This window comes from Python bivittatus, unplaced genomic scaffold (assembly GCF_059951505.1).
Source record: "Python bivittatus isolate LINGU-HERP-01145 unplaced genomic scaffold, Pbiv_v1 ctg000330_np1212, whole genome shotgun sequence".
NCBI classification, from domain to species: domain Eukaryota; kingdom Metazoa; phylum Chordata; class Lepidosauria; order Squamata; family Pythonidae; genus Python; species Python bivittatus.
The window spans coordinates 59,285,740-59,305,500 of NW_028277058.1; the positions used below are offsets into that span (position 1 = coordinate 59,285,740).

General features: G+C 41.5%; 1 protein-coding gene across 1 annotated transcript in view; it reads left to right on the forward strand.

Annotated features, from left to right (window-relative positions):
* The first annotated feature begins 3,230 nt into the window (after positions 1 to 3,230).
* The window catches only part of MKLN1 (muskelin 1), a 103,315-nt gene continuing 86,784 nt past the window's right edge, over positions 3,231 to 19,761 (forward strand). The window contains exon 1 of the mRNA XM_088141421.1: positions 3,231 to 3,387. Within this exon, the coding sequence (XP_087997547.1) occupies positions 3,275 to 3,387 (113 nt within the window). The 5' untranslated portion in view covers positions 3,231 to 3,274. The remainder of the gene's footprint in view (positions 3,388 to 19,761) is intronic.

Consider the following 19,761-nt stretch of genomic DNA (forward strand, 5'->3'; position numbering starts at 1 on the left):
CTTAAAGTTGCTAGGGTTGAGAAACACTGTTCTAAACTGAAGCTGGAAGAAATATTTCAAAGTACCTTCTGTTAGAAAAGCTGAGTCATTCTCAAAGTCTGGGGAAAGATCTCCAACCATTAAGGAACATTAAGCACTTTAATTAAGCCCTGGATTACCCCTCAGTTGCCAGCTCATAGTTCCATTTACGATAATCAAAGCATAACAGCATTATTCCAAAAGTCAGCTCATGTCTATAGATTTAGGAGCAATTTAACCAATATTATTTAGTGCATATTTAAATTATCCCCCCATTTCTTTTTACTAGAAACCTTGATTCCTTTTAGAAATAATTAATTCATTGCTTTTATATCTTAACTTTCTTCAAAAGATCAAGGTGGCTTATAAAACGACAACACCATGCTTTATTCGCTCTACAACAACCCTGTTGGGATAGGATGGGTTGGAAGGCAGTGAGCAGCCCAAAGGCACAGAATGAGTTTCTATTTTTATTTTTTTGACTTTAGTCTCTCACCTTAAGAACAGTGTATTCGCACAACATAAATAACTAGATGGATACAGACCCACTGCTGCCCTTACATAATATGCAATGCTTGGTTAGTATTTAATCATGGTTCTCTCTCTCTCTCTCTTTTTGTGATTTTAACATGTTATGTGAACCTGGCCTGCTATAATTCAGTCTGTTCTGCAAACCCAGAAACGCTGAGTTGCTTCAATGACTAAGTTAAACATGTTGTGCAAATGTTGTCATGGCTTCGTGCCAGCTTTTGTCAAGGATGATCCAGTTCCACGTGCTTCTGTAAGAATCCTTGCACCTAATTGCAAGTGGGCCTGCAAAGTTGTCCTGTTGTATGATCCCAGTTGCTAAAATTAGTTCTAAGTAACTTGGCAAATGCCAAGGTCTAATGCCAAGGAATAGCCAAGGGGGAGTAGGTTGCAAAGTCTGAGATGAATAGCATCTTACTAACTAGCATCAGGAACCCAACAATTGTCTGTTGTTCATAGTTAGATCTTTCTTTTGGTTCAGTAGCAGTAGACTTTCTGAAGGGGGAATCAGGAAGAGCTCACAGGGTGGTCCTAGAATGCTGGCGTCCAGTTCTGGAGATACGAAAGATTCACAGGCTGTTCAAGGAAGAATCTCATTTCCGACCCATATTGAGGGAAGTCAAGTCTAGGTATAAAGCTACAGAGCTGGGCATCTCCTCCAAATTATGACTTTGTCAAATAATTCTGATCCTGCTGGTTCTTGAATGCAACTCTGTAATCTCTCTTTACTACAACAGCCTCAGTTGCATCAGCCCCCTTAAAGCAGATTCCAATAAATCACCATCTCCATCTGAATCCTCTTTAGGAGAAGTGATAATTGAAAACTCCTTCCTGGAACTCCTGGTCTTGAAGAATATCAACTCCTTCTCCCCAGAGAGACATAAAATAAAACAATTTGGGTTGTGAAGTTCCACTAATGAGTTCCGTTGGTGTTATGGGGATGTTACTGTGTTAAAGGATGCCATTGAAAACTGTTTCAGGACATCAGTGGTGACTCTTCTGCTGTAGAGGGTAAAAAGGATGACCTTGATGGAGAGAGAAGAGATCTGTTGCCAAAGCAAAACATGGCTTAAGCCCCAAACAAGAATGTATGCATAAATGTTTCAGGCAGACACCTCCTCTAATTCACGTGAGCATAAGGAAGGGAGGAATTAAAGCATCATCAGATTTGCAAGATTCTGTTATACTATTAGTACAGTGTTTCTCAACCTTGGCAGCTTGAAGATGTGTGGACTTCAACTCCCAGAATTCTCCAGCCAGCCTGGCTGGCTGGAGAATTCTGGGAGTTGAAGTCCACACATCTTCAAGCTGCCAAGGTTGAGAAACACTGCTATAGTACATCGTAATGAAAGTAGTTTTAGACTTCCATAGAACTGTTTCCTGGTCTGGTCTACATCGTGGAGCTGCCATCAGTCTAGCAAATGTGTTTGTGAACTGTCCTTAAGAACTAAAGCTGTTTTGAGTTTCTTGACCCTGGTTGATGAACCAAGGGCAAGTCCAGACGGTTACCCAGTGAATAGGGACGAAAATGCAAAACCAGGGACTATAAAACACAAATACTGATCTTTAACTATTTATTTCAATTATATGAATAGGAAGGAAAGAAAAAGTGGGTAAAATCGCTTTCTTTTTACAGGCATCGGTTAACCAGGTGATAAAACAATATCCTCTCTCTCATCTTTTCCTTGTGAGGACTGGAGAAAATGTCCCTTTGATGTAACTGGGGCCCACGTGAGTTTTTAGAAAAAATGCTTTCACTTCAGGGCAGGATTTCACCCCTATTGCCAGGAGGGATACAAACAAAATAGTACATCTGAGCATGTACAAAGTAGCTTTTTAAATAACAGGCTACAAACTGACCATGCTACCTCTTGGGTGAGAAGGCTTTTTTTCTGCATAAGTAGGCAGAGAATCTGGCTACCGAATAGGCCAGCAAAAGCACTCAGCAGGTTAATTTGAGTCTTGATTTGGCTCAGTTGCAAAAGTTTGCCAGCCAGATATTTATTCATTCAGTTTCAACTTTGTCCAGGCAGATTTTTAGGGTTGCTGGACTAGCCAGAAAGCAGGAAAAAGGTGGTGTTCACCCAACACGCTTAACTGGCTTACCAAATCAGCCCATTTTCCAAACACGCTAAACTAAGCTAGGGAAGCCAGATCTGGGTTGCGAAAACCCCAACCCACCCGGGATGGAGGCAAAGAGGACAGATCACCCTCTAACAGTGTTTCTCAAACTTGGCAACTTTAAGATGGGTGGACTTCAACTCCCAGAATTCCCCCAGCCAGCAGGGTTGGCTGGGGGAATTCTGGGAGTTGAAGTCCGCCCATCTTAAAGTTGCCAAGTTTGAGAAACACTGGCTTAGCACATTAGCAAAACCAGCCATAGGCATTTGCAAGAGCTCCACCGGCTGCAACTCAAACGCCCCGAAAGGCGCGCGGCGGCTCCTTTAAGAGCGGCGCGGCTTCCGGCCCTCTCTCCTCCCTCTCCCTTCCCTCCAGCCCTTCTCCCAAGAGACTCGAGTGAAACGCCGCGAGCTCGACATTTCCGGCTCTACAGCGAACACCACCGCGGCGCTCTGGGGGGCGTGCGTGGCAGAGGCCACCCAAGAGAGGCGAGCGTCCGAGCGGCAGCCGGAAGTGAGGGCCGGGAGAGCGCCGGAGCGCGCGCCTCTCCCTTCCTTCCCCGCCGCCCACTCTATGGTTCCTCCTCCCCGTCGCGGCGGCTGACAAGATGGCGGCGTCGGGCCTAGGCTTCGGCCCAGGGTCGTCGGGGCTCCTCGGGAGCCGGGTCCTGGCCTACACCCTCCACCGCTGGAGCAGCTTCTCCTCCACCTACCTGCCAGAGTGAGTCGGACGGCCCCGGCCGGGGGACGCGCTCCTGCCAAGTCAGCCCCGTCCGCGGGGTCTCGGACCACCGCCCCATCTTCCCCAGCCCAAGGAGAGCGCGGAGGATGGGCCTGCGGTCCACAGAGGGGGGGTCGGTCGGGTTTCCCGTCTGAGGGGCGGCCAGGATCCGGGGAGGGGTTGCTACGAGACCCCTCCTTTCGGCCCGCGATTCCTCCTACCGGTTCACCCTCCCTGGCGGGGGGGGGGTCCTGACCCACAACCCCCCCAGCAGTTGCAAAGCTTCGGGGGGTCTGGGGAGGGCTTCTCGGCAGGTTTCAGGGGTCTTGCCCACCAGAGGCCCCTTCCCATGTGGCTGGCACCCTTTGGGTGACGATGATGGGCCGTCAAATCGTGTGGACTCTTAGCGGCCACATAGGTGGATTTTCTCGGTGGCGATCTGCCTCTGACCTGGTCCTTCAGATCTTGCAATGGTAATCTTGCCCATTACCTCTGTGATCCAGTCCATCCCCCTTTCTGCACATCATCCTCTTCTCTTTCCTTCCACCTTTCCCAGCATTAGAGCCTCCTCAGCGGAGCTAGGTATTGATTATGTGCCGTCCAGTTGGTGGTGATTCCTAGGGGCCACATAAATAGACCTTCTCCAGGATGATCTGTCCCCAGCCTGGTTCTTCCGGTCTTCCAACGTTGCACTCATTGCCACTGTAACTGAATCCATCCCCCTTGCTGCTGGTCATCCTCTTCTTCTCTTTCCTTCCCTCTTTCCAGTCGTGATAGACTTGTCAATGGAGCTAGGTAGTCAGATTATTTGATTGATGATGTGCCTTCAGGTTGGTGGTGATTCTTAGAGGCCACATAGATAGCCCTTCTCTGGGATGATCTGTCCCAACTTGGACCTTCAGATCTTGCTGTAACAGCCTATCCACCTTACTGCTGGTCATCCTCTACTCCTTCCCTCCACCTTTCCCAGCATTAGAGACTTCTCCAGAGAGCTGGGTCTTCAAGTTGATTAATTGATTATGTGCCATTAAGACAGTGCGGACTCTTAGTGACCACATAGATAGATTTTCTCCATGAAGATCTGGCCCCAACCTGGTTCTTCAGGACTTCCAACAGTGCACCCATCACCACTGTAACTTGAGTCTATCCAACTTGCTGTTGGTTATCCTTGTCTTCTGTTTCCTTCCCTCTTTCCAATCATACTTTTCAACACAGCTAGATATTCTGACTCATTGATTGATGATGTACCATCAAGTTGGTGGTGATTCTTAGAAGCCACATAGATAGACCTTGTCAAGGATGACCTGTCCCAACTTGACTCAGGTCTTGCTATAATTGAGTCCATCCACCTTGCTGCTGGTCATCCTCTTCTCTTTTCTTCCAGCTTTCCTGGTATTAAACACTTCTCCAGAGAGCTAGGTCTTTGCATAATGTGTCCAAAATGTAGCTAAAGGCACCATGTTTTAAGGATGTTCTGGAATGGGTCCAAAAGAAAGACAGCAAGGATGATTGGAGATTAGTAGCTTAAGTTTTGTGAAGAGAGATTGAAGTCCTGGGGCAAATTTAGTGTTGAGAAGAATGAGTGGTGATAAGGCAGCACTCTTTGGGTATCCCAAAACCAGAAAGGTCAAGTGCAACACATAGAATAATGGGCTCAAGTTGCAGGAAGGGCGATTCTGCTTGAAAGCTTGGAAAAATTTTATGGCAGTAAGAACATTTTGGTAGTGGAACCAAAGACCCTGAGAGATGGTGGTGGTGAGGTCTTCAAGAGGAGACTGTACAGTCATTTGTATGGAGGGCTTTAATTTGGATTCCTGCATTAAGCAAGACTTGGATTGAGTGGCCTAAATGGTCTCTTCCAATCCTGTGAATTTTATCCTACGTAGATTGGACTTCGGCCTCCACCATCTCCAGGTCAGCTTGACAAAGCAAACAGAATCTGAAATCAGTCAGATGAATCAAAGTATTAATAATGTGGTGTTGGGAATTGTTCTCCTTACATTTTTGTGATGATTCCATACACGCAGATGGTCTTTAGAAGGTTGTAGATGGGACAAAAGCTTGGCTAAAGGAAGTGAACAGTTGACAAAATAGTTGAAAAGGCTTTTATTAATAACCTTCTTGGCCTTTTCTTTGTCATTTTTGCCAGGCCAAAACAATGCTTCTGCAGGAATTAGACTTTGTCTTAAGTGGAAAATGGTACTAAGTTATGGCTTTTGTTTTCAAAAACAGTCAACTAACTTTTACAATGGTACCAGAGTTTTAGTGGCTGTACATGCTTTCCCCAACCAAAGATGTTTCTTAGTATAAGCATAGTCTACTTTCTTACCATGCTTTTCTCTCAAAGATTTATACAGTCAGATGAAAGAAAGAGGTGCAGTGGGGTGATGAAAACTGAGGATAACGAGGTGGATATTGGGAATGAGAGGATGTAAAAATGCAAGAGAGCACTAATATTTTGAAGATGTCTGCTTGGAATGGGATGAAAATAGGACTTTGCAAAGAACTTTTAGGGGGCAGCAGATGCTGCTGCTAAATAAATTAATGGGGGATGTAAGGTTCAGACAGAGTATAAGAAAGCCATGAGTACCAGGAGTAGCTTAACTATTCAGTTTATATCATCTCATTCCTATGATATCTGTATCTTTGCCCTCTCAGCATTCATGTGTGACATGCAATTTAAACTGCTGCAAGCACTTTAAAAAAAAAAATAAAAATTCTTTATTTCTTTTTTTGTAAAGAAATTGCCTTATACTTTTCTGGTCCCCAGTAGTCTGTAAAACTTGAGGGCATTTGTTTTTGCTTCTAAGTTGTCCTGAAGGATTCTCATGAGGGAAACATGAGATTTCTAACCGTTGAGTCCTCAGACACAGATAAGCGAAGGGTGTACTTTCGTTAGACACTGGGTAGTGATGCTTAATCTTTCTCTAGCTAATTCCTCTTGCAAATGGTTTCCTAGAATGTTTTAACCATTTCATGCTCCAATTAGGCTCTGATTCCAGAAATGAATCTGTTTGAGATGGGAACTGTATTGGTGGGGTGCATTTATTCAATCTCTCCCTTCCTCACTCCTCTTTTTAAAGAAGGGAAAGCTTAGAAAACAAGGACATTATGACTTTTAAATGTATTGTAAGCCACCCAGAGTCTTTTGGGAGTCAGGTGGTCTCAAATGATGATGATGATGATGATGATGATCTATATACATATATTGTAGAAGAGACGGTTGTGTTGAAGATGAAAAGTTGAGGCTCAGGAAATGAAAGAAAAGGCAAAAGCAATAGTGAAGGATGATATATGTTTTTAGACTGAGGTCGTGCAACATGCTGAACCCTTAACACAAGTTAATAAAATGCATGTTGTGGCTTAGCACAATTACTGGCTCTTACAGTATGCTTAGAAGGTGGCTGGATTCCCACAGCTTTCTGAAGCAAAGGCTACTTTGGCCTAGTCTATTGTGTTGTTTGAACCCAAAGAAGGCAAGGATCATGTAAAGCTAAAGGGCGAGAAACTTTATACGTTTGTAAGGACACAGAAAAGAGTTGAAAGCAGATGAAGAGGCTTAAAGTTAGGGTAGGCAGCAATAAAGAGAAATGTAGAATTTTGTAATGCTTGTATCATTTGTTTTCTTAGGGGGAAACTTGGAATACATGTCAGGAATATATGAATAAAATAAATTTAACTCTTCAGGTTTCATTCTGAATTGAGGTAGCAAGATGTAATTGCTCTAGTTCAGCTTTTCTTCCAGATGTTGGATTATAGCTTGGAGGAGTCAACATGGTACACACTTATGAAGGGTACCAGTTTGGGAGAAGCTGAACTAAATATTGATTTGTCATCCTTGCCACTATTGTCCTTCCCTTTTTTCTGCTGGTTATCACCCTTGCTTTTTTCACACATTCTCTCTCCTTCCGGTTGAAACGTAAGCTTATTCCCCCTTTTTCAATTCTACAAAGTGAAATATTGTTTGTGTGTATATATGCTGTAATAAATATAATTGGGTATACTTTGAAGGGGAGAGTCTGGGTGGTAGAGTTTGGAAATAGAAGAAGTTGGTGTGATATTTAGTTCTGAGATAGAAAGGAGACAGATGATAGTGGTGATAGGATAAGTAGGAAGGTCTTAAATGCTGGAAGACAATGGGCCCAGAGCTATGTTAAAGGTGGGCTGTTCATATTTAAAGCTCTGCAGCTACTGCAGAGATCTAGCAAGCTTTATGTGGTGCACAGCTCAAAAGACAAGAAAGTTGGAAACTTTACCTTCCAAATGAGAATTGAATTACTGTCAGGAAACACTTTAACTGAAGTACCTGCTTGAGCATTTGGAAATGAAATCATTTGAGAGCTGGGCTTGGTTCACACGAAATACTAAACCATAATGGGTGGGTTCATTAAGTGGAAAACAAGTAAATCACATTATGGCTTAATGTGCGCAAGTTATGGAGTTATTTCAGTGCATGAGTCAAAGGGTATGGATTAGTTTTCAACAGAAATATTTCTGTATCTATTCTCAGTCTGAGTTAATACGAAAGGACTTCAGTGGAAAAAAATATGTTCTGATTAATATGACGATGATATTTTGAGTTTGGGGTTAGAGATGATGCGCTTCATTCTACCATTCAACCTTGAGCATGAGTGTATGTGTATGTGTGGGAAAGAGAGAAAGGGAGAAGAAAAATAAGTAGGACTCGATTCTTGTGACATTAATTTCCCTTTCAGTGATGGACTCTGAAATGAACTTGGACTTGAACACAAATACGTTGCAACTATTTGCTCAGTTCGTGTTTACTTGTGGGCAATGGGAATGAGCCTCATGCACTGTGTACATGAGATTCAGTCTGGGGTTCAACATGTTGAACTTCATCCTATTTGTATAGTTTCTCTCAAGAGAAATGTTATGGCCTTGTTTGATCTGCTGGGTGGTGCTAATGTTTTGGGTGTATCAGTGCGACAGGTTTCTTTGTGATTTTGTGCTGTGGCAGGAAGCTGAGCGTGTAGAAACAGGTATCCCTCCCTGACAGGCACCTGAGAGCCTGCCAACTGCATGGAAATGTAGCATATAGTTGTGTGCAGAAGCCCAGGGTTCAAGTCCCTGTCATCTCCACTTGGGCTGCAAGACTTCCTGCGTGAAACTCTGAAGAATTGCTGCCAGGACCAACAATTACTACCCTAGTAGAGTATTAATCAAACCAAATCTTTATGAGTCATGAACTAGCATATCCTAGTAGAATAATAATTTTATGTGTTAAGCACCTCTCTAGGCTACTCAGCTAGTCTTGTTCACTTGAATGGACTACCAAGGACAAAATAGAACTGCTTTGGAGGTGTAAGTGGGATGGCTGTAACAGACTTAATAAATAATATGATAAGTTCTTGTTAACCACTGTGTAGGTGGCTGCTGCTAGATTTGGGTGTATAGTATCAGAAAACAGCAACCACATTTATTATCTGAAATATCCAGATTCTGGGCTGTTTCCTTTTTTAATGGGTCAGACCTGAGGCGTGGAGGAAATATTTGGATTGCACTTGTGAGTTCTGTCCTTTGTGAAGTAGCTGGGCACTCATTCTGAGTACTATCATGAAATGAAAAGCAGGCAGATGTATAATCAGATGCATAATTGTGGTGCCTTAAGTCAGGGGATATTCTTCTCTTGATTTTACCTTGTTGAGAGCTAGAATAGGGCAGTGGGCAGTAAGATGTCACCCATTCCTTGACAACTGTTCATAAATCTGGAGGGGGGAAGCCCCATTTAAAGTGTCAAAGCTATTTTTCAGACTAGTTTTGGATGCTTTCTATTTTATACTTTGCAAAAAAAATCAGGAATCTTTTTATTTTCAAGGAAACAATAATCTTGATTAATTTCAGGGACTAGTTATTCTGTTTAAATCTTTTTCTTTTATCAAACGTTTATTAGCAGTGGCTTTTTTTAAAAGATTGATAAATACAGTTGCAGTTGACCGTTGGTCTGTAGTAAATGTTGCTTTTGGATACAGATCAGACAGAGTGACAATCCAGGGGAAAACAAGGTGTCTTGTTACTTCGACTGGAGATAATACTTGCATTTAAGCAGTAAGAGATGCATGGAACTGAGGTAAATTGTAAAACAGCTATATTCAAACAGATCACAATGGTCACTAAGTCTCCCAGATCTGATGGCTTGTACAAACTTCAGCTTGATTCTTCAATGATATATTTGTTAAAAAAAAATGCAGATGTTGAGTCTGAGGCATTCAGTCTGTAGTGATGAAGGTCTGGAGATGATCAGCTGGTGAGTTGTAAATACAGTGCATAAAGTGGTGTTGATAGCGCTCATGTACCTAGTGCCATAGGAGAGCTACTCTTGGCAGCATGGAGTCCTAATGTGGTTGCCATCCAAACTTTCCCCTACGATTGCTTGAAAATGACTTATTCCAAGTTGGCTGAGCAAGGTGAGGGCTTTGAACTGAGTACTGTGAAAACATCTCCCTTAAATTAAGGTTGGGATAAAGCTTTATACATATTCAGGAGGTCACATTCCATTTGAATAGAAGTAGTATATGATTGATCTTCATTTCCTAAGAAGATGAAGAAAAATGCAGAACATAATGAAAAATTAGTCTTGGAAGACTGAGATAGTAAAAGTTAATATGTACTTCCTGGATCCCAGTCTGGTTTAGTTTGACCCCACCTTTTTCCAGGAAGACTCTTGTATTCCACTTTTCTAAAAGGAGTTCAGGGCAGCAAAACTAGTTATCCTCACAACTTTCTAGAGGCGGAATAGGTTGCAAAATCACTTTGCATAAGTGGATCTTTCTGATTAGTTGGGGATTTGAATGGTATTATTGTCTATCCAAGTCCATCTAACGAGGCTTTTTGCTATAAGATTTCCTTTACTGGAGTTTTGTAAGAGCCCCACAAATTCTCTGTACTCGGAGCAGTTTTCCCTGGCACTTTTCCCTTGCAGTTCCAAAACAGCATTTCACTGCCCCTTACTGTGCCCCTTGTAAACACATAACCAAAGCATTGGGTAATCTATAATGCTTCTTGGCTGCTACTTCTACTAGCCTTTATCAGTGGAACATGCGAGCTGGGATAATGCTGGAGAAAAGCAGTGCCTGTCCAGCAGAAAGGACAAAACAAAACTCTAAAGAGAAAACAGAATGTGCAAACAATCTTCAGTATGTTTCCCGAGTCTTTGCTACTTAGAAATGTCCTTTGTACTGTTTGAAAGAAGGTAACAGGAGTACCTGTAACTAAATGGAAAGGGAGCAGAAACTCCAAATGCTGCTCAGCTGAATGGTGTAGAATAGTGAATAGTGACTTGAATAGAGAGTTGGATAACAAGTGAAAGTTAAAATTACAAACAAATTGCACAGAGGAAATGCACATGATTTGCGTTCATCATTGGTGATGTTTTTACAAGGATTCTGTAGGAATCTCTCACTTTTGGCTGAAAGAGACCCATTTTAAGACCCATGTGTTAATAATTTGGAAGAGAACATATAGCTGGATCAGAACCTATACTCAGCTCAAATCTTTGGAGATTCTTCCCTGTCAGAGGAAGACATTATTAAATTAGATGGGACAGTATCTTCACTTGGTGCAAAATAGCCTTGTCATACATTATAGGATACTGTCGCTAAGGTACAGGTATGATGGTCATCACATAACTATGCAAATACGGCAGTTGCCCTAACATATATCGGAATGCCAAAGTGTCTGCTATAAAGATGTGTCACTTTTCCTAGAATCTGAGAGAGCAGCTTCATGCCAGGAAGGATGAAACAAGGATTTCCAGTCTGAGTTGGTTTCCATGAGGATTATCATTCTGCCCTTTCTTTTTCTTGTACCTGAAGATGATATAGGTGGCACAGTTGACCTGGATTATTCTTTTCGTAACAGGGTTGGGGAGTGTGCGGCTCCTCACATGTCGCTGAGCTACATTTCTCGGAATGTTGACTGTTGGCCATGCTAGTTGGATCTGCTGGAAATTGTGGTTCAACAACAACTTGTTCTGTACCCTTCTAATATTAATGCTAATTACCATAAAACCTCATGAGTGTAAAATAAAAAGAAGTAAATACAGGGGAGAATGCTTTCTGAAAATGGAATGTTCTGAATATGCAGCTATCAGGTTCCCTACATTTCTATGGTCTTTTGTATATTGAAGACTCTAATGGCTGAATTATTCTGATTGATTATGTCTGATCACACCATTCAGGACTTTCAAAGGACAAGATTTGTTTCTTGAATGCCTTCTCAACCAATTCAGTTTCTTGTCTCCTTTCCAAGCATTTTGTTGTAAGAAAAGTGCAGCACTGGTGTTTTCTTCAGCTGTGTTTTCTGAAATAGAGAAAAAGCGTATTTCTTAGCCATTTCTAAGCCCTATTCAGTAGTGGGAATTGCAGTTGTTCTTGAATCATTTTGTATTTTTTGTGTGTAAATCATATTGTATACTTGATAAAGCTTTTAAGAAATATTAAGCTAGAAGATGTAACTTTCCCAAAGCCATCTATGGATTTGAAGAGAAAATTAAGCCTGTATCTCCTTCTTGCAGCTTCAGAGGTTTCTTACTGATGTTAACATCTTGGGACTTAATAAAGCTTTTTTCCCCCTGAATCTGTCAGGATAGTATCTAAAGCAGGGGTTCTTATCCTGGGGTCCACAGACCCCTTGGGTGTTTGTGAGTAGATTTCTGGGGGTCCGTAAACTTGGATGGGAAAAAAAATTACAACATGTTTTTTCTTAACCTCTAACTGAAATTTAGCCTGTCTTGTTATTGATTTAATGGATTAATAAAGAAGCATGTATATTACTGTATTCCATATTTGTTCTTTCATATTTTGATAGCTGCATCTGAGCATAATTGTCTTCCTTTGGGCTCTTGTTCCTTTTTCTGCTCGCCACTCGTGTTAAAATCTCATGTCCAAAAGGTTTTTGCCCACCATGGACATAATCAGTTGTGTAAAAATCACTTGTGGGTGAAAACCCTTTGGTGGCTGAAAAATGAACAACCCTTCCTTTGTAATGCAGTCCATATGTATGTGATTTATTTTAAGCCTTTAAATACATTTTTCTGAGAAGAGTTCCATAGGCTTCCCTAGACTCAGGCGTCCGTGGCACAGAAATACTAGCAAAAACATTTCTTTACCAATCATCTGAAAATAATTTTAAGAAAAAGCACTAGATGACCTGTAAATTGTGCATAACATTTTGTATCTGAGTGCTGCCAATAATTTGATAGAAAATGCCCAGAAATCACCTTTTGAAATATATGTTAGGTGTCATAATTGGAAAGAAAAAGAACTGCCCGTAGAAGGCTTGCCTGATAACCATCAGCACTTGTCAGAAAGGTGTGTTCAGTTGCGGTGCTCTTGACCCTTATACATTATCCAGTATGTGATTCTGAAAATGAACAGTGTCATCGACCTTTTGCTAGTTCTTACTTGTTGCCTCCAAGCTTAGTTTAGATCTGCCAGCCTTTACTGAGGAGATATTAGCAAGCAAGTCAGAGATATTACCTTTTGTTAGCTGCAAATAAGTAGGTCTTTATCTGTTGTAAATCAAGTGGCTAGCTCTTAGTGGGAAAGAAAGATGACTGAAGGATGTATGGACCATAAGTGGATATAATCCATATTGCAGGTGCCAAAGACTGCTCTCTGAGAAGCATTCCAATTGTATTGTGCTTTTTTCAGAGGAGAAAGTAGTTGATAGTTAGAAGTAACATAGAAATGGGGAGGGGGTGGCTGCTGTCTGCAAGACCAAGAATTCACCATGCTTGATTTTTAGTGGTGTCACAGATGCTTCTGAGAGAAACGTATCAAGCCCTGTACATCCCCAAAGTTTGGGATTCAGAGAGAGATGCTGGTCTGAACATAAATCCTTCTTTTAGTGAACAGGTTGAAAGAACATACAGCATGGCATCAGGGAGTAGCTTGCTAAGCGTGATTCTCTGTATCTGTTTGAAAAATTGAAGTTGGGCCTGTTCGGGGTCCCGCCATATGAAGTCAAAGGGCCTGGGCAACGGGCCTGGGCAACAGTCCTTCTTGATTTAGCCCCCACTTTAGGAACATGCTTCCTCAAGAGATACAGTTAGCCTAAAGCCTCCCTGTGTTCAGAAATGCCTTCAAAACAATTTTATTTCAAAGGATGTTTGGTCATTAGAATATTTCTGGTGTACACTGTTGTTTTAAACTGTTCATTATTGTTTTTTCTCTCATAACTATGTTGAACATGAGTTATTTTAATGTGTAGATATATTCATTTTTTGGATTGTTCATATATCCTGACTGGAATGCCAAAGATGGAAACATTAAAGAAGTAAATGTAGTTGAGTTGTATGGCTTAGGAAACTGAAATGAAACAGGAGACGGACTTTGGAATTTCTGCCACTCCAGTTATTTCTTCATAGCTAACACTCTTCAAACAACCAAAACAATACCTCTATGCATGGACATCACCAGATGGAGTACATAAAAATAAAATTGAATATATTATTCTAAAAGGTGACAGAGGAGCTCAATTATAGCATCAAAGACATGGTGCTGTCAGGCCAGGTACTGATTGTGGAACAGATCATGAACTTCTCATGTGCAAGTTCCAAGTTAAGCTAAAGAAGAAAAAAACCAATCAGTTTCCATGATATGATATTGAGATTATAGCTACCATTTTCAAGGAATTGCTTTGAAATCCTGAACCTCATTGATAGAAAGCCAGAGGTACTGTGGAATGAACTCAAAGAGTTGTTAAGGATGAACGTGAAAAAAGACTGCCAAAAATGAAGAAACAGAAGAAAGCAAACTGGATGTCAGAACAAACCGTGGAAATTGCCAAGAAGAGAAGCCAAAGCTAAGAAAGAAAAAAAATCTCAGGAAGGAACTTAACAAAGAGTTTCAGAGAGGTGTTAGAAGAAAAAAATCTCAGGAAGGAATGTAATAAAGAATTTCAGAGAGGTGTTAGAAGAGACAAGAAGCAGTATTACAACAACATCTGTAAAGACATAGAAGTTAGAAATGGAAAAAGCAAGGATTGTTTTTCAAAAGATCTCTGAACTCAAAAGGAGGTTCCAACCTCAAATTGGTGTGCTAAAGGACTCCAATGGACAAAGAGTAACTGATTCAAAGTCAAAGAAAGATGGAATGAGTATTCTGAAATACTGTACAGTAGAGATGTCAGTATCCAAGATACCTTAGAAGATATTCCCTACTTACAAGAACCTCTAGTATTAGTTACATCAGCACTCCAGTCATTACCAAGTCAGAAGGGTATGGGAACTGATGGAATACCCACAAAAATATGATAAGCAACAGAAGAAGAATCAGTCAAGATTTTAACTAGTCTATACCAGCAAATCTGGAGAAGGACAGAGTGGCTAACAGATTTGCTGGTATAGCTTAGTTAAATCTACTTTCCAATACAAAAAAAAAAAAAAGGAGACTTAATAGAGTATGCAAACTATCATACAATATCCTTAGTTTCACACTCTAGCAAAATAATGCTTAGAATCATCCAATGCAGATTAGAGCCTACATTGAAAAAGAGATGTCAGTTGTTCAAGCCGGCTTTAGAAGAGGTTGAGGAACATGAGACATTATTGCTGATTGTACACTGGATAATTGAGAAAGCCAAAGATTACCCAAAACAAGTCAATGTGTGCATCATCGATTATAGAAAGGCCTTAGATTGTGTTGATTACGTCAAGCTGTGGAATGTGCTCAGAAAAATGGGAATCCCAGAACTTCTCATTGTCCTCATGGGAAACTTATATACAGGTCAGGAAGCCACAGTACAGACAGAACATGGTGGAACAGACACTCCAGGTTGGCAAAACAGTGTGACAAGACTGTGTCCTCTCCTCTTATTTATTCAAACTATATGCTGAATATATATTAAGGGAGGCTGGATTGCAAGTGGATGAGCATGGTCTGAGAATTTGTTCAGCATCAGTTGTAGATCATTGACTTTGTGTACCAGGAGTGCACAGTCATCAGCAAAGATGGATGACTGTATGGAGGCACTTCGTCCATGCATTCAAGCGGCGAAGGTCAAAGAGAGTTGTCCAATTGGTACCTGATGTACACTCCCTCCTTCAGATCCTAGATAGCATGTGGCAACATGCAAACGAAGAACAGATTGGAGTGGGGCTAGCACACAATCCTGTTTTACCCCACTGGAAATGGCAAATGCAGCTGATATATCACTGTTGTAAAGAACCTGTTCTGTCATTCCATCATGGAATAGCCGAATCAACTTCATGAATTTCCTTGGGCATCCATAACATCTCAGGATAATCCAGAGAGCCTTCCTGTTTACAGTGTTAAATGCCTTTGTCAGGTCAATAAAGAGGGTTGTTCTGTTTGATGCACTTCTCCTGGGCTTGCCTCATGGCAAATATCATGTCTGTTCTGGCCAAAAGCCACACTCTGCCTCTGGGAGGTTCCTTTCCGAGATAGTGACAAGTCTGTTCAGGAGAATGCAGGCAAAGATCTTGCCTACAATGGAAAGCAGTGAGATACCCCTGTAGTTTCCGCAGTCCGATTTGCTTCCTTTATTTTTGTACAGAGCCGCAATAAGGGGATCACAGAAGTCGTCAGGCATCTCCTCTGTGGACCAAATGTCTTCTAAGATGTCTCGGAATGCCTGTAAGGTGTTTGGGTCTAGTGCTTTGTAGATCTCAGCAGGAATGCCATCCTGTCCTGTTGCTTTATTTGAGTTCAACTGTGAGATCGCTTTCTCGATCTCATCAGTAGGGGGAAGCAGGTCTAGGGTATCTAAGACTGGCAGTTGAGGAATTGGTGTAAGACATCATGATCAACTGTGGATGGCCTATTGAGTAGGTTGGAAAAGTGTTCAGCCCAGCGGTTTTTCGGTCCTTTCCTGGTCTTTGATGAGGCTCAACCCATCAGATGACAGCAGGGGGGAGCATGCTGTATTAGAAGGACCATAAACTGATTTTATGGTGCTGAAGAACTTTCTGGTGGCATGCATGTCTGCATAGCGTTCCGCCTGCTCAGCCTTTGTGCCACCACTCATCCTGCATTTCTTGCAGTTCTGTCTGTACTTTGGATTGCAGGTGCTTAAACTTGTCTTTCTTTGAGACAGATGATGGATCGTTCTGTCAGTCTGCATAGGCCTTGTTCTTGGCCTGGAGGGCTGCTGAAATAGTCTTGTGGTTTTAATCAAACCAGTCTTGATGCGCCTGGGTTTTCAGTCTGAGTACAGTTGTTGCAGTCTGCATGATGACATCTTTAAACTATGTCCACTTTTCAGGACAGGTTCCTACAAGCAGTAATTTGCTAAAGAGTTTTTAATTAAGTATACCTTGGAAACGTTGGACTTGGCCTGGGTCTTGCAGTCTGCCGTTGTTGAATGACTTTCTAACAGCCCTTGGTTGTTTATGATGTAAAGGGGCTATGTGTAGGTTGAGGACCGACTGGACCAGCCTGTGATCTGTCCAGCACTCAGCACCTTGCACGGCTAGGGTGGTGATGACGTCTTTAAGGTTATGCTAATGTGCTATGACATAGTCAAGTAGGTGCCAATGTTTGGACCTGGGATACATTCAGGTAGGTTTTTACTTGTTTGCAAATCTGAACATTGTGTTAGTGATGCACAGGTTGTGCTTGGCACATTTGCTCAGAAGCAGCAGGCCATTACTATTTAGTTTTCCCACCCCATATCTCCTGAGGATTCCGTCCCAGTTGTCGCTGTTTGTCCCCACTGTAGCATCGAAGGTGCCCAGAATGATGAGTTTGTCGCTGGTGGGGGTTGTTCAAATAATCTGATCCAGGTTCTTGTAGAAACTTTTCTTGTCTTTGTCTGGACCCATGAGAGTTGATGTGTAGGTGCTGACAATGGTGATATCCTGGGGCTTGCTGAGAGGAAAGTGGAACTTTATAATGTGTTCATTTATTCCAGTGGGTAGAGTAGAGATGTTCTTCAGCAGAGCAGTTTTGATTGCAAAACCTACTCTGTGAGTCCTGTTGTCAGTCTGTGGTTTCCCTTTCCAAAAGAACGTATATCTACTTGCTGCTTCCTGTAATGAACCCTTGTCTGCCAGCCTGGTCTCATTGAGTGCAGCCATGTCAGTGCTGTAACAGTGAAGTTCAGCTGCTATGAGTGCTGTTCGTCTTTCAGGCCTTGACACCTTGTCTCTATCTAGCAAGGTGTGGATGTTCCAGGCTCCAAAAATGGGTTTCCTTTGATTTGTTTTTCTTGATGCTCGACAGCTAAGGAGATGATTTGCCAGCCGCGTTTAGCTAGCCAGATGTTGTGGGACAGATAATGCATAGGGTACTTTTTCTAGCACCCTCCCTCATGTGAGGGTGGGCAGTACTATCCTAGAAGGGCTATCCAGTTGCCCTGGATGCTGCAGACATCTCTGCTGTCCCGGGTACTGAGATGAACAACCAAGGGCTGCCCACGTGCAGGTTTGTGACTACAACTGCCAGTGGTCATCTCCACCTGTTGCTTTGCCACTCCCCCATCACTGCAGGACTCAATGAATTAGGTTTGGACTGAGGTGATTCGCAGATGAGTTGTAGATGAGGATGAATTGCACAACAGAAACCTGTGTGTGATGGAGTTTTAAGTGGAAACTTATAAATTCTGTTGAAGAGAATGTAATAAAGAAAAAGAAAATAAATATATAAAGAATCAAATTATCCTACTTCAGACACATATGAAGACCTAGCTCTCTGGAGAAGGCTCTAATGCTGGGAAAGGTGGAAGGAAAGAGGATGTCCAGCAGCAAGGTGGATGGACTCAGGTGCAGTGGTGATGGGTGCACCATTGAAAAACCTGAAAGACCAGGTGAGGGACAGATCATCATGGAGAAAAATCTATCTATGTGGTCACTAAGAGATGTCATTTACTTGATGGCATGTAGTCAGTCAATCAATTCTATTAAATAATTAACTCCTGGTGACTTACATGGATATGCCCATATAATTTTCTTGGCATGATTCAGAAGTACTCCATATGTCCTGAACTGCTGAAGTACAGATCAAATCAGAAAAAGAATCTTACTATTGTTGGTTTGCTGTAGATTGTGCTTCTGTATAGTGGGAGGGTGTCCTTGGGTCTTGGAAAAGTTCTTTGGCTCTAGCAATTTCTCCAAGAGATGTTTGTCTTTCCCCTCATCGTTGGGAAGAAGAGAACATAAAAAAAAATATATCTAAGAATGTAGATACATTTGTGAAGCAGTTCAGTCTTGGGCAGCCCTGTGAGTTCTATTTACAGTTTGGCAATGTCTGTGAATTTAAAGTTGTATTTCTTGCTTGGAGTCCAGAGTCTTGACATTTCTAATGTGGAGATGAATAAGTGGTGCCCCTGAGATTTTAATTTAAAGACGTGTCAAAGGTCAGAAGTTGGGAGTTTACAGATGGTAACTATGCTCCAGATGTTTTCCTTTTCAAATGAATTTGTCTGTTTCACACAGAATATCCTGCCTTTCTTGCAGCAAATTTGCTTTATAGTTTGCTTTAGAGTGAAAGATAGTGACTTGTCTGAGACCTAGATGGATGATAAAATCGAGAAGTCTTTTCAGTATAAATTACCATGTGTAGACCTATAAATCTTTCTATCCAGTTTTGTAAAATTACCACAGTTATGTTTTCTGCTGTGTTTGGAAATATTTAGGGCTGCGGTATTTAGTTCCATGAATTACTTAAAGCCTTTTAACTGGCTTGAAAAGAAGTAACCAATTCTTCAAAACGTTTTACTTTTTTAAATAAAAAATGAAGTTGCCTTTCAGTTGAGCTTGACTCCTGGTGACTTACATGGCCGTGGCCATGTAATTTTCTTGGCATGATATCAAAGTGGTTTGCCATTGTTGTCTTGAGCGATTTTTTTCAATTTTCCAGTTTATCCCATAGCCCTCGACTTCTTTGCTAGTCTTCCATCAGATGACTCAGCTGAACTTCCTAGTGCTGATAAAAATTGAACTTAGAAGGAATTTTCACAATATTCATATGTGCATCTAGAGTCACATAAAAACTTAAAAAAAAAAAACTTACGTTCTTTGGCATTCCAGATAGATTTCCATCGTGCTTTTTTAGTCAGGGTGATAACTTTGCTAATATCTTTTAATGTTTCTTGTGTCTTTTGAGAAAGTTTCTGAGATGTGCGTTATGGCAGTAATAATTAATTTCCAAATAAAAGCTGAGCCAGTATAAAATAATTTGACCTATTGACATAAAACATTTCATGATTTTCATTTTGCTGGCTGACATTGGATTCTATTGGCAGTGAATAAAGCTGGAAAAGGATGTGTCTGTACAAGTTATAACTTAAAACCCTAACAGTGAGGTCTTACTAGCTTACTAGGAGCTGTTCACAGCTGAGGAGAGAAGAACATTTCTCAACATTTCTTTCTTTGACCCAATTTGAGGTAGTTCT